The 15,479-nt window shown below is 41.6% G+C and overlaps 1 protein-coding gene across 3 annotated transcripts in view; it reads right to left on the reverse strand.

Annotated features, from left to right (window-relative positions):
* SGCZ (sarcoglycan zeta) overlaps window positions 1-15,479 on the reverse strand; it is a 425,770-nt gene extending 410,291 nt beyond the window's left edge. For all 3 annotated transcript variants that reach the window (XM_014945657.1, XM_014945659.1, XM_014945658.1), the window contains exon 1: window positions 15,403-15,479. In XM_014945657.1, coding sequence (XP_014801143.1) covers window positions 15,403-15,441 — 39 coding nt within the window. In that variant the 5' untranslated portion in view covers window positions 15,442-15,479. The remainder of the gene's footprint in view (window positions 1-15,402) is intronic.

Raw genomic sequence — 15,479 nt, forward strand, 5'->3', positions numbered from 1 at the left:
AAGCCCTCTGCCTCTTCAACAAAACATCAGCCAAGGAAAGATTCAATCAAAAGATCCTCATAATGATTAATTACTATGGCAGTTACTGGAAACTAAGGTGTCCTTGCCCGTTATTGTTGAGACCTCCTAATTCTGATGCCTATTGTCTTTGTTGTTGTGCTCTCGGCTACAAAATGCCCATTAGCACACACACACACCCTGCTGCAGTAATTAGACACACACGCTGCCCTGGCTCTGTGTGTTGGTTGAACTTCTGCTGCCATTAATGAGGGTTTGAAGAAAAGGAAGCCACTAGACAGCAACAAGGTCAACGAGCACAAATCTGGTACCTGTCTCTCTGATCACGACATCAGAAAATTTTCTCACCTGTTTCTGTGAATATTTCTTCTGTTGCAATCATATCACAATACAGGGCTCATATTTTCAAATCTTGAAAACGAATATTACTCAAAAAATCTCAGCCAAACTTTCCTCATTTTACTGAAATTAATGAGATTGTTCTGATGAGTGCTCATAAAATCAGATGCAAAACAACAGAGACTAATTCTACAGTAACATACCTTTCAAAGCACTGCTGTCATAACGAAGTTTAAAAACAAAAAATTTGCAAAAAAAGATTATACAGGCTTATAAATACTGTACACACATACGGATCTATATGCACATATATACACTTTTTAATGTATATACCAATTAGAAAAGGGTTAGACAATTATACTTAGAGGAGAGCAGAATTCCAAGAGAAAGATGGTGTTGGTTCAGCTAATGTACTACACTGTATCAGCAAACTGGCCAGCAAAACCATATTTTTTGGGGATGTTTTTCAGAAAAATACTGAATGGCCACAAAGCTAACATAGAAGAGGCAAGGTAAAAAAGCAATGGAAAATAAAACCAAGCAGAATCAAAGACCTTGTATTACCCTTATTATGTTCAGTTCTCTTTATCCATGTCAGCTGTAAGCTATTGAAGGAAAGTCTTTTTCTGCATATTTGGAAAACAGCATACGATCTTCCCTTCTAATTGTGCAGATAAAGCAGATGTCTTATGCAGATCTTGCCATTTTTAGAGAAGATAGGAAACAAAAGTCTTTCCCAGAAGCAAATTTTAAATTTCCTAAAAATGTGATGCAATGTATTAGCTTTAATGTCAATTTCTGTGCCAAAGAAGCTTCAGTGGTGGAGGCGAAAAGCAAGCAAGGCAGCCAATGACTTAGAGATACATCTCTTTACCATAACCTCATTCACAGCAGAGGCAAGACCTACTTGATGGACACTTCAGGTGGGTCTCCTTCTTCCATGCTACTTCTACAGGTGGGTATAAATATATCCCACAGATGGAAGAACTGGAGGAAGACCCAGAACTGATACATTGTGGGCTTATAAGAAAACTTTTTAGTACAGCCTGTTGCAATAGGACAAGGGGTAATGGTTTTAAACTGACAGAGGAAAGATTTAGACTAGACATAAGGAAGAAAATTTTTACAATGAGAGTGGTGAAACACTGGCCCAGGGAAACATTCGAGGTCATGTTGGAGAGGGCTCTGAGCAACCTGATCTAGTTGAATATGCCGCTGCTCATTGCAGGTGGGTTGGAACTAGGTGACAATTAATGGCCCCTTCCAACCCAAACTATTCTATAATTCTATGATGCTATGATTCTATTACATAGTATTTTGCCACCAACTATTTTTCTTCACTGATATTTTGCTGGAGTATTAATTATTGGGCCTAGTTAGTACAAGTCTTTCAAAATGACTGTTCAGAAAAGTTTCGAGACCAATGTCCTTTATAAAACTACAGCATTCCTGAATTCATTCTAAATCACACCTAAAATCAGGTTTTCTGTACTGCTTTCCAGGAGTCAATGGGTAACTATATTATCTTCCATAGATCTTATTCTTTCACGTGACTTAGAAGGTCCACAACTATTTTCTTTCTGAGGCGGATAATAAGAGCAGATGTCTGGAAAATAATGCTTTTCTTAATTCACCCTATGACCATGAACAGAAATACATTCTCTACCAGCCTATGTGGATATTTACTCACACAATAAATCTAATCATAGCATCCTCAGAGCAAAAAGTGTAACAGAGTGTCAAGTGAAAGCACGTTCCTCCCTTAATCATTGACACTGGGTTCCATGAAACACAAATAAAATTACACTTGGAGCTCATAATAGGCATTTAAATTTAAAAAAAAAAAAGAAGTTACCTTCCATAGATTTATTCCTTCACACAGCCTTGCCAAAATTGTTGGCACTTGGTCAGAAACATCTATTTAGTCATGATCCAGGGTACTGCTCCCAAGAGCTCTGAGACAGCTTCACTGACATCTCTGCATTTTGCTTTGCACTGTGCCCTTAACCACTTTAAATACTGCAGGTTAGCAGCTCTCATACTGCAAAATGGGCAAATGGGCCCACCTTCTAACCTCTCAGGCCACAACCAATGTACATTGGCTGAGCTGACATTTACATTTTGAACTCATCAGCGTTCCCCTATCACTGGACAAATAGCCTGATGAGAGGGATGTTTTAACACTAGGATGGGAAGTGCAGAATTATGAGTGGAAGGCTATTTTGCTGTGCCCTGCCTTCCCCTAGAAACTCTTTTTCTATACCCAGTGACCAGCACCAAGCAGACCCACACTCTACAAAAAAAAATACGCATGTGCCTATGTTCCTGAATAAGTGAACAAAACAATTCAAGATCTCACAGGTTAGAAAGAAAAAACAAGGCTGTAATGTATGCAAACCACATCCCTCAATGCATATTTTTAGGTGTATACTGATTGACTTGTCTCAGTGTTTAAAATTAAGTTGCCTTTAGGCAGTCAGGTCTCTTTCAAGAGCTACTGATGATGATATTATTAACCTCTAGTATTGAAATTCTGTTAGTAGCACCTGATTTATCCTGGTAAACAGCACTGCCATCTCATTCTTAGCCTTGGCCTGTGAAAATTTACAGCTTTGGGTTTTTCACTCGTTTGTTTTTTCAGAAGAAGGTACCAATAAAAGCAAACTACCCATCAAACTGATCCTGATACAGACTGTATATGAGGGATGCATTACAATTTTGCCTCCCTTTAAAATGTATGGTTTTTTAAAGGTATATTAAAAAAAAAAAAAAAGGTAAAACTAATTTAATTGGCCCTAGATTAAAATAGAATAAATTGAGCAGACAGGTAGTTGTTCTTTCTCCTGTCTCCTCTTCCCCTGAAAGGTTCACAGAAGTTATTTTTTAAATAAAAAACAAGGATTGTGCCCATCATTAGACTTCATTGTGATATGACTTGTACTGCTAAAACTATTCGTTTTTTTGAAGTGTAGTAACAATCACAAAGATACTCTATTAATACCAGTACAACTTTTGGATATAGGAAGCTCTCAGCTCCCTGTGAAATGAACAGCTGAATCCCATGTATTCGGGCTGAGGCAGTTCAGAAAGTCAATATGCAGGATTTTTTTCCATATAGGAATATAGCATTTACTTCTCTTATTTCACATCACATTTTTTTAAGTACATCTGAGCAGATGTTTAGGACACAAACCTTATTAATACTAAAATAAGGAGATGCCTGGTTCTTGGAAGGTGTGGCCCTCTTCACTTGCAGTTGACACAGCATTTTATGGGAACACGTTTGACTTTTTACAAGTTTCCAACTGCAGTAAACTTTATTCCTGCTGACAGCAGAAGTAATTGCTGTGTGCAGAATAAAATTGATTGTTTTAAAAGTTTAACTCTGTTTTCTTGTTTAATGCTTTGTGCTCTAAAGTTACATTTAAACCTGTTTCAGATAAATTCTTTCACAAAGAACAATTATTTCTATGTTAGTGGGGTAAAAATACATATAAGTGAACAACAAATCTTTGCAAGGTAAGGGAAATCAGGCTTTTATCGGAAGTGGAAATAGGTATTTAACTTCCTCATGTAGTAAATATTCTTTTCATAGCTAAACTTTCACAATTATTATTTTTTTTTTAGTTTACAAAATCAGAAGAAAAAAACATTTAGGCAATTTTAAACCTCTTTATGTAAATGACATATCTAACAATAATAATAAAAGAAGTAAGATAAAAAGCCCATCATAACCTTCTGCAGCAAGTAGGAAGTTTGTGTCAAATGTGTACCAACCATCTGCCCTTATGCCATGATTCTTGGGCCAAATTCTGGAATAATGGGAATAGTGGCAACTCATGGCCTACAATGCACTCTGGAAAACATTTTATGCAAAAGGGACACTTAACACTGTGGTTCCCCACTTCTGGTTTGTGAGTGGGGATCCAATGGAAGATGCTCCAGCTGCCCACCACCAGCTCTCCAGCAGAGCTTACTACCTCTGCACTACTGCTGATTCAGCTGCCTTATCCTGGTTTAAAATTGTTCCTGCCCCCTACAATTAAACTTTGTTGCACTTTGTCATTGCTAGAACATTTAAGCACACTCAATCTGTGCAACTTGCTGGCAGGTCAGATAAGGGGTGAGAGAAAAGCACAGAACTATATTCAACCAACTTGGGTAAGGCAGTGGAAAGCACCTTCATTCAGTTCATGTTGTGCTACTGGCTTCTTCCAGTAGACCTGCATCTTGTCATCCTCTCCTGTTCCCTCCCTCTTCATTCTACTGGTTTTATCTAGGGGGAGTCACGTGAAGGTGCAGGAAGCATTTACATATCTATGCTATAGAATATTTTGGCATTGTGATGAATTATTTAAAAAATCCATAATTTAAAATGTAAATGAGTCATCTTATGCACATAGACAAAGATGTCATCACAGAGGCATAGAAATTTCAATTTAAGTAGACTTCCGTTTTAAAGAAAAATCACAGCATCATGATAAGACAAATATAAGTCTATTAGTTTTAAGAGCAGACTTAAGCTATCGTCTCCACAGAGGGAAAGAATATCGATACCTGTAATTGCTAGTCTCTGCTATTATCTTTAGCTCTTTATTAAAGGGTGAGGTAGCACAAAGAGTTATCTGGCATTATGAGAAACAGAAAAGTACACCTGTTCAACAGAAGACGACAGGTTTTCCCTAAAATAATATCCAGTGAAACTTAAGTGAAATGGGTTTCAACTATAGTCTTAGGGGAAATGTGCAGTGCCTAGATGTGCAAGTTTTGATCCTATACTTCGATCAAAAAAATATAAAACACATCACATACCAACTTGGTGGTAACATTCCATTGCAACAGTAAGACATTATTTGTCTTAAGACCATCCAGCTCATACTGACAATAGCAACACCAGAGGCTTTTGTAGGTCCTCAAATTTTTCTGTTTCCATCACCTCCTACACAAGTCCATGTCTGCAGAGAAGTGCTTCCTACAAATTTTGAGTTTTCTAGCACCTAGAGAAAGAAATTTCACTTTTTTTTCTTTTTTTCCACACGCATTTAAGTGTGGTACATGCCACACACATCATTTACTGAATGGTAATATTAACACAAAACAGTCAATTATCCAATTTTTTAAAAAAATTAGTGCTGCATCTGTGAATGATAAGACATGTCAGTGAGGCATCAGTATGAGCAATAGTGTAGTGGCCACGCAGCCCTTTGGATTCAGTTTGCCACCAGCCCAGCACAGGATCACTGCGCTGTCATCTGTTATTGCACCATGCAGCCCTCCTCAACGGCTTGAAATCTTTACATTCCACTTTGGCTATTCTAAAACTGTGTTGGTAAGCACTGGGTGGCTATTTACAAAATAATAGCATTGTAGTCTGATGCAGCAGCTCACGCCCAAAACTGAAATGAATTTTACTCAAGATAATCTATAATTCTTGACGTACCAGGTGCTGGGCTTCAGCGCAGCTTTCCTAGGCGCTCCTCCCTCTTTGCTCTGCTCATCGTGCTACAGTTTGCTGCCTACTAGATGCATTCATTCATTGATCACAGCTTACAAAAGTCCAAGTTCAATAGGACAGACAGCACCTTGGCAGAAGGTGCCTTCTGTTTTATGCCTGTCAGCAGCAGGATGGAAATTTTATCATGAGACACAGGGACATCTACTCACATACCCATAATTTTATTAAGCAATAGCACAAGTGGTCTCGGTAGAGTGGGTAGATGGCATATTTACATGTACAGTGAATATTATCTACCTCATCTAAATTAATACTGAACAAAATAGGGAGCTTAACTAGGTAGAGGTCTCTTCTGGGCAAATAGATCATTTTCCAATCACATACTCACTTGCACCTCATAATGAGTTGGGGGAGAACCAAAGGAAGCGATGAGATCAATTCTAAAAATAGTATCTCGCTCCCCTGCAAACAAGATATACTTACAGAAATGAGAATGTCAATGCCAGTATTGGGGAAACAGCTCACACTAACTAACTTGTTAGTCTCTGAAGAATTATATTCTTCTGCCAACTTTTTCAGGAAAATCTAATAAAACATTGATGAAATGGAATTACAATTTTCCCTGCATGAAGATTAAGTGGGAACATGAGTCTACACGATAGACAGCTTTTGCATTCATCTCATGTCTGCTCAACTGCAGAAGTCCTTGGGAAACGGCATGTAGAATATTTCTAAACTGAAGCATATCTGAAATAGTAGATGTCAGCCTGAGTCCTACGGGAAGTGACAGCCAATACCAGCTTGTTGCTAGCTATTTTTGCAACCGCCCATAAAGTTTGACACAGCTAGGCAGTCTTGATGTAGGACTAAAACCTATTGTTTCAGAAGAAATTAAAGGGGAGATAATTATTATCAATATTTACATAACAGGTACTGGATCTGTAGGCATAATCATGCACAAGCCTGCGTGCTGGTATCTGTCCGAGAGGAAAACCGAATTTCTGACAAAGAGTATAAGGCTAGAACTAAGGGTAGATGCCTTAGGTACCCCACAAACTGGAATAACTCAGCTGAGTGATTTCTGCAGAGTATTTGCCATCTGTTGGTGATGACTCAAGTGAAACAAAAGCACAGATGGATCTTAGTCCCAATTTTTGTCTTTTTTTCTTTTTTTTTGCCTGAACTCTTCTAAACTTCACAGAGGACTAGGATTTTGTATTGTTTTGGAGGAGTGTATTTTTATAGTGAGTGGCTCCCACTTTGTACTTATTCACAGCTAATTTTCAAACTACTGAAAATAATAAATGATGCCACGAGTTTCAGCTTTAAGACTAAGTAGTGTTCTTGGAAAAAAAATACTTCCAGTCTCATTGTAATGCATTCTGAAATGCTCTCTGTCGTTTATTGGGGCATAGATCATCCAGCTTCGTTCCTCAAACATATATTACCCAGTGAATGGGATTTACAACAGCCAGCCTGCTCAGCAGGGAGACTCCTGAATTAGCCAAGACAAATTACCACCAAAAAAAAAAAAAAAAAAAAAAAAAAAGATGCAGACTGAAATCTTAGGTGTCTCCTGAAGCATTACAGCCTTGACAGGAGACTCTCTACTGGATTGAGATTCACATTCTTAAATGTTCTGCTGGACTATGATGACCAAGCAATCACTTCGAGTAGAGAAAACTGGCTCCATCTTTTCTTCAAAACAGAAACAACCCCTTCAAGTTGTGCTACAAACACCTCTTATTGTTAAAAATATATGTGGTTTAAGCAAATAGTAAAGAAATCTTTCCCATTAAGGGGAAGGCACAGGCATTTTTACCTTGTTTGACCACTTATCAAGTGAAAGCCATTGGGGGTCTACTGTTATGTGCTGAACTCGTTTTTGCAAGGAATTCATCATTTGAGCACCCTCATTGGATCACAGTCCTCAGGAGAATTCAGCATATCTAGTAGATGAATATCAATGCCCCTAAGCAGGATAAATCCTAAGATAGTCCTCGCAGTCCAGATGGGAAATATGCAAGCAAATGCATTAGTGATGTGCCTAAGAAGCTTTACCAGGGAAAACTGAGGCACCTGCAGATGCTCAGTGCCTGGTGGGTGAAGTGGGGTCCTCGCAGATTGCTTTCCTGGGCCGAGCCTCTCTTGCACTGTAGGCACCTTCCTTGTAGCAGCTCCTAAAGGCAATAATGAGTGTTCCTGGAGAACACGGGAGTTGGAGCTCTCATAATGAGCCTACTAATGGCTTGGCTACTTCCAAAGCTACTTACAGCCAAACCACATTCATGCCGGAGCAGCAAGAGCAATCAGGAAAGACAGAGAACGGAGAAGGGGCCACCCAGTCCTGCCCCCTCCCAGCACACAGCACGCAGGCTGGATGTGTGATGGCTTGGAACCTTTCCTGGTTCAGTTTTAACACTCTTTCCAATAAAAGCCATTAAATTGAACACAAGGTAAAATCCAGATGCCGAGGCTCAATTCAATTGGCTCTCCACCTCTTTATTATAGGTAACTCCTGAAATTTTAGATTGCCTTTCAACTTTTGTCATCTCCTCTGATCTATGTGCAGAAACATACTGGCTTATAAAGCAGAAAAGGCTCTATTGATTTTTTACTTTTAGTTTTGATTGGTTTAGGTATGTTTGCCATTCATTAGATACAACTCTTAAGTTTAGCAAACATGAAACCTTCTAATGTAATTGTCTTAGTTAAGGGGCAAGGCCATTCATGGAGCAGTTCATGCATGTGGACTAGCTTTATCTAGAAAGAATATAATTTAGTATTACTGATTAAATTAATTTGGAAAGAATGCTACCTGTAATTTCAGTGGCTTACAGCATTTTTTCTCAGCTACGGGTCCCTACACACCACAATATACCAACTATCAATGTACCAATCAATCAGACAATTTTGCTATTTTAAAATAAATTGATTTTCTATAAAGGCCTTTCTGAATTCAGACCTATACTGATCTTAAAGAGTTGTTGTGCCACATCCCTGCCGAACTGGGGCAATTGCATTGCTTGTATTCAATATGAAGTTAGCAATTTTTTCCCCTATCTTGAATCCAATTCAAAATACCTTATGAACAATTTTGAGTAGACAACGACCCACATAACTAAGAAGTAAGAGTATCATCAATATTGATCTTGAAGAGCAAAAATAGCAAAAATACCTGCGTGGATCTGGTTCAACAATGTGCTCTTTCCACCCTGATACAGATGATAAAGCCTAAAATAGTATGCAGAATCCATACTGCTGTAACATTACATTTTCACTCAGGATCATGGCATAAAGAACAATGCATTTAGAAAGCACAAATTCAAATTAATTGTGCTTTCAGTTTATGTGCTTTCATTAAATTTACCCAATTACCTTCTTACACACTGGAAAGGAAGTGATTTTTCAGTAGTGGCGGCACCCGTTTACTAACATAATTTGTCTGTGCAAGAGTTGTAGGAGCAGGAAGGTGGAACCTATAAATTCCAGACCACGCTGCCCAGGTGAACAGAAGAGGACTGATAAAACAGAGAAATATGGCTAAAGGCCAGATTTTTATGCCTGAGGCACACTACTACTTGTGGCACCGATTTTTAGACATATCACTGATGTACTTCTGCTGATGTAACTGCACTGATTTAATAAAGTACTGCTAATTTAAAATTGCAGAAAGATACTGTGTCCTCATGTAGTACTATTCAAGCAGTGCAAATGCACAGCAGTTAAATCACACAATCCTCCTTAAAGTGTTATCTAGCGGTGTAAGACGGGTGGTACAGACAGAACACTGATTTTTTTCTTAAAGTCGTTGAACACCACAAGCTTGCTTTGACTTATTCAGTACCCTCAGCAAATCTGGCCTTGTGTGATTAGCTGCAGTAACACTAACCGAGAAGAAAGCCTCACATCTTGTCTCTCACTGCTGTGGCTTCACCAACAGACATTCCTTCCTGAGACAAGGACCAAACCCCAGTGCCCGTGGATAGCAACCTCGCAACATCTTGCTTCAAAAAGAAAGGTTTTGTTGTGAAACAAAGAGTTAACACATAATATCTTAGAATTAGCAAAGGATCTGATGGCTTAGTAGATAAATGCCAACCTTCATTCTTGGGCTGTTAAGTAATTCTGGCTTTACAACGGCATTATATATGGCTGTAGCCAAAAGTACAACAGGACTTTATGTAGGTTTCTGTAAGCTCTTTAAATGTACGGAGTATTTAATTCAAAATAAAGACAATGGTATAACTTCTGTCACGTTCTCCACATTTCTTTTGATTGAAGAGAGAAGAAAATGAGAGTATTTTCCCAATGGACAGGCCCCCGAACTTCCATGTCTATGGAGTTTTCTCACTATGAAGTGAGAAAAGTGTCTAATTCGTAACTCAGTGTGCTTTTTTTGGTGTATTTGAATCCTTATTTTTGTCCTTTGGAATGACAGAACCTTGGAGGATGTAGAAACAACTATGCTGGACATGAATTTACAAAGTTTACATAAAATAGCACAAGGTGAAATGATTTCACAGGAAAAGTTTCTTGTGACATTTCTGCCATAATGCCTTACAAACAGTCCTGACCTAATCAGGAACCTGGGAAAGTAACATCAATCTCCAAAAGGTTAAGGGGCATAGTGAGAAAGCATGACTGGTACTCCCAAATATGTCTTCACATTAGATGATTTATCTTTGAAAGGTTCTAGCATAAGTTATACATTGTCTCTAAGTCTTGCATTCAAACCTACGGAAACAACTTGGAGTAGCATCACACACTGACCTCTTCCATTTCAGCAAAAAAGAAACGCGTTGCCCACCATTATGTAAATCTCTTACATCTATTTTTTTAAAGTACAGAATACTGTGGCAAAGGGAAACACAATATTTATCCCCAAAGCCATGGAGAACAGGAAGATAAAATGTTTTTTTCCCCTTTAACCAAGCCTTCAGATTTTGATGTATTTTCCATTTAAAGAGTGTTGAGCTTAGCAAAGCTGTAGCGTACAATGTCAAAAAGCTCAGCCACAGGTTAGTGCTGTTTCTTGGTAATGATAGTACAGGAATGATTTCTAAAGTGTATACTGAGAGCACTGCCAGTAGCTTGACCTTTTTTCTATGTCTGCTGAACAACTATATCTTATGCATAGAATTCTCTCCAGCCTCCTGGACTATGCCTAGTCCTTATACAGATTGGGAGACAGAGAGGAAATCCCACAATAGGAACACAGAGAAAAGGAATTTGCATGTATATTACTTTAAAAGCATTTCAACTTGACCTTTCATAAAGAATGGTTTCAAGGCTGAATCCTCTGACTGTGAATGCAAAGGTCTTTATCGAGTATTGCTGATAGGGGTCTAGAAAACCATGACTCTTTCTTGGGGGGACGTAGATAGAGCAGGGTAGCAGAGAGCAGTTTTTGCATTAAAAAGACAAATCCCTTAGTATCCACACTAAGATGTCCATGTCCCCAGCAGAGACATGAATAAATGGAAGTAGACTCTCATAAGAATATGTGGAATGTTATTGAGTACTATACTTTTCATTATGGAATGACTAACTTAAAACAGAAATATAACCACCTACCTAGTCTCATCAAAAGTCCTCCCACACCACACCAAACACATGAGTTTCTCTGGCTCCTTCTTTTAAAAAAAAATATAAAAATTTACATGATTCTTCTGGGTATTAGTTCTCCTGTTAATTTAAATAGTGGAGTGGTTTACGTGTTTAAGACCACAAAACTACTGAATCAACTTCTTGTTTAAACTCTTGTGATTTCCTTGTTTGAATTTCTTTATCAAACATTTCATAAACTACATAAATCGCATTGGAGGACTATTACCACAAAACCTCATGTGTGATCAGTTTCATGCGGATGTTAAGTAGTTTTCTATCACCAGGAAATGTAAAATTGTAAACAGACTATAAATATTTTCTCATGAACTGAATAACGAAATCCAGCTAGTGTTTACAAGATGATTCAGAAATACTGTAGTGTTTAACATTTTTTTGCAAATTAAAAGTGATAATTTCAAGACACTTAAACACCCTAGTAAAAATAATATTGTGGGATTCTAATGAAAAGAAAATTCTCACTGAACCAGCATCTTCAAGTAAATAAGAAATGGTTTCCAGGATGTTTTTAATTCCGTCATGCTAATAATATCACTGTTATCATACGTTCCATTACAAACCAACTCTCCCCCTGAAAAGTAGTGGTTTTTTCACAGACTACAGGGAATACTCTCTCTCGCTATCTGAAACCATACACAAATTGTAGTTACTAAACAAACATCAGAGAAGTGGTCACAACATATGTTAAAGGAATCGTATGTCAAACGACTGGACAAATGTGAAGGACACTATCTGTAACGGCCAATGAAAATCACAAGTCAACAGCAGTCCAGCAAACACAAAGGCCTCTCCACCCTTCTTTGCAAACCAAACTCAGACAATTTCAAAAATTAAATAAAAATGTATCAACGTAAGTTTTGAATACATTAAATGCAAAGTTTGCAAGTTAGTTTGCCGTATTTTAGACCCAGATACAAATTACAAAGCCCTATAAAATACATGACACTCACACAGCCATACAGTTTCATGTATGTCAAAATGTAGGTATAAGAAATAATGTATAGTTTAGGTAACAGAAAGTGCTTCCCAACACTAAAGCCAAGACTACAGTGCAACTACAACAGAATCACTTAGTCTGTGTTTGCAGTGCTACTTCTTTAAAACAAAAGCCCCGCAGGCTTGTGAATTAAAAAGTCAGAGGAAAGTTCACGTATGCATCTGAGACAGAAGATGAGACAGATCAAAGGAAAACCAGAACAGCTCAAAATCTCTGGAAGAGTAGCCTCTTTTTTTCAGTACTGATCCGTTTCATCAGGAATTCGTGCACGGACTAGTAAGGGGAAGCACACCTACCCTCATTAGCAGGTGTTGCACACAGGATACCTGTTCAGTTTTTCACAAAATGACCTTTCAAAACATATATTCATCATACACCATTATATATATCCTTCAGAATTCATTTCAATCGGTGCAGTAAATAACACACAGATTTCAAATCTATATTTAGTGCCTGGTCTGAGATGTAGAAAAGCTTTATATGCTGCATAACGTATATTTTCAGTACCATCATTGCATATTATCATTAGAGCCAGCACACTTGACTCATAGTAGGGAAGTTATCCTTCTTTTTGGCGCTTGCTGGCATACATTTGTCATAATGGAGGAAACCCAGTATCAGGAAAGATGGTAGTGCCCAGCCTGTTTATTAAATACCCGGCGAGTTCTGCTTTGACACCCGCTACCATATGGACATTTTTCACACAAACCTTCGGGATTGAGCTCACTCAACACCTTCAGACCCACAGCTGCCTGTACACCCCAACTCCATCCCGTCACCCCCGGGGCAAGGGACCGTTTTGGCCCAAGGGAGAAGAGTGAAGCACTGAAATCACTGAAACTGATGGAAGCTTTTCCCGACTCTTGGAGCGGCTCTTCATCTTGCCCATCCACAGCGATGCCACCAGCCGGGAACAGCTTTATCCCCCCACACACCCCCGAGAGCTTTGCCCTCCTTGATATTCCTGCCGGTGGGAATGCGGCTGGAGGCTCGGCACTGCGGGAAAGCCCAAGAACGGCGAGTGAGAGCCGTAGGGAGCGGGGCCGGGGCGGGAGAGCGCGGGCGGCGGGGCTGCGGGGCTGCGGGCGGCCCGCACCGCCCCCTGCCGGCCTCGGGGGGAGCAGCCCCTGCGGGTCCCGCTGCCCGTCCCGCCGCCAGACACCCGGGAGAGCCTAAGGGCATCCGCAAAAATGCCTCTTTTTGAAGCTCTTCTCATTCTTATGAGAAGGAAAAAAAAGAACAAAAGAAAAAAAAAAACCCAACCAAGTGCTGCTGGTTGGGAGCAGCGGCACTTCCCAGCTCGGCTGCTGCGCTCAAGGTCGCTCAGCCTGTCCACGCCGCAACATTAGCCTTAATTAAAGAGATTAATGGGAGCCCCCCCTTCCTCTCTACACCAGCCCCGCGCTGGGTGCCCCGCTCACGGAGGGACGTGCCTCCCGGGCTCTAAGGACAATCAATCCCTTGCAAAGTGCCGTCCCCTTTGAGCATAAACAGATTTTCCTTCAAGACCCTTTAAAAAGAGTCCGTTGCAATAAAGACCCAGCCCTGGAGGTGCCCAAGGCCAGGCTGGATGGGGCTTTGAGCAACCTGGTCTAGTGGGAAGCATCCCTACCCACGGCAGGATCTATGGACTATCTAGGACTCTATGATCTTTAAGGTCCCTTCCAACCCAAAACATTGTATTCTAGGTTTCTATGAACTAAAACTTTTTCCCTCCCTTAATTGGAAGACTCGGCTCCTGCCTTCCCCACACCAGCTGCCTCCTGCAAACCTTGGTAAGGCTGAGGCAGGAGGGCTCTCCAGCTGAGGCACTGCTTGAAGCGCTACGAAGACCAGTGGTTCTCCAGCGAGGGGTTGTTTTACCACCTTCTCCGACCGTCCTGCCCTTCCATCTCACCCAAATCCCAAACAGGGCTACAGCTCTGGTGTGTCTTCCCTCACGGCAAGGCTGGGAGGGGGGGTGCGAGTGTGAATCTATATATTCTATTTATCACACACAAATGAGCTGGAGTACTTTCAGATGGGGCTTGGCAGAGCAGGGAAGGAGCCCGCGGCAGCACTTCGGTGCCCACCGGAGTTTCTCTCCCCAGGGAGAGCCCTCCTTCCCTCCCGGGGATGCCGGCGCCCCGAGTGGGTGTCCCGGGGCCAGGCTGTGCCTGCGGCGGGGGGAGGAAGGCTCATCTTCCCCTTCCTCTCCCGTCGCCTCCTTAACCGTGGAGCGGTACCTCCGCCACCCCCGCGGCGAGGCGTGTCGTGTCCCCACAGATAGGTGTGTATATATATATATAGTATTATTATTAGAGCCCAGTTTCACTCGGGGCTCTCCATCCCCGCAAAGGAGCATGCTCAGCGCCCTCAGGCATGCTCCTTCGGCGGGGAGGGAGACAGAGCAGGGCCGGGGAGGGAAGGGGGGAGGAAGGGGGGCGGAAATCCCCGCACTCGCCCCGTCCTAATGCAAAGTTTTATTGTTCCAGCGGCCCCGCAGCCGGGGCCCGACTCGCAACCCCCTGCCCCGCACCCCCCCACCGCTCCCGGGGACCGGCGAAAGGGTGGCGGGGGTGGGTTCCCCCTCGCTCCCGCTGGCGAGGGGAGGAGGAGGAGGAAGAAGAAGAGGAGGTACCCAGGCGAGGAAGGCTTCAGAGGCAACTTCTGCCGGGAAACCCGCAGGTCCGCCGCCTCCTCCTCCCAGGGAGAAATCACCGCGGCGCCGGGCGCTGGTGCATCACCGGGAGCACCATCATCATCATCACCACCACCACCATCATCATCATCATTATTAACACCATTATGACGCTGGGCTCCGAAGGCTGCCCCTCCAGCGCTTCCCCCCACCGCGGGGCCACCGCGTCCATCTCCGCGCCCCCACGCCCGCGGCTGCGGGAGCCCCCGCGCACCGCCCCGCACCGCCCCGCGCAGCGCGGGATCCAACCCAAACCATAACGGCGGCACCCGGCGGGTTTCCTACCTTGAGCTCCTCCGTGTCCAGGTTTGCTGATCTGTCCATAGAGCGAAACGGAGCGGAGGGGGGAAACTAGGGAAGTT

This window comes from Calidris pugnax, unplaced genomic scaffold (genome assembly GCF_001431845.1).
Source record: "Calidris pugnax isolate Ruff unplaced genomic scaffold, ASM143184v1 scaffold58, whole genome shotgun sequence".
Taxonomy (NCBI): Eukaryota; Metazoa; Chordata; class Aves; order Charadriiformes; family Scolopacidae; genus Calidris; species Calidris pugnax.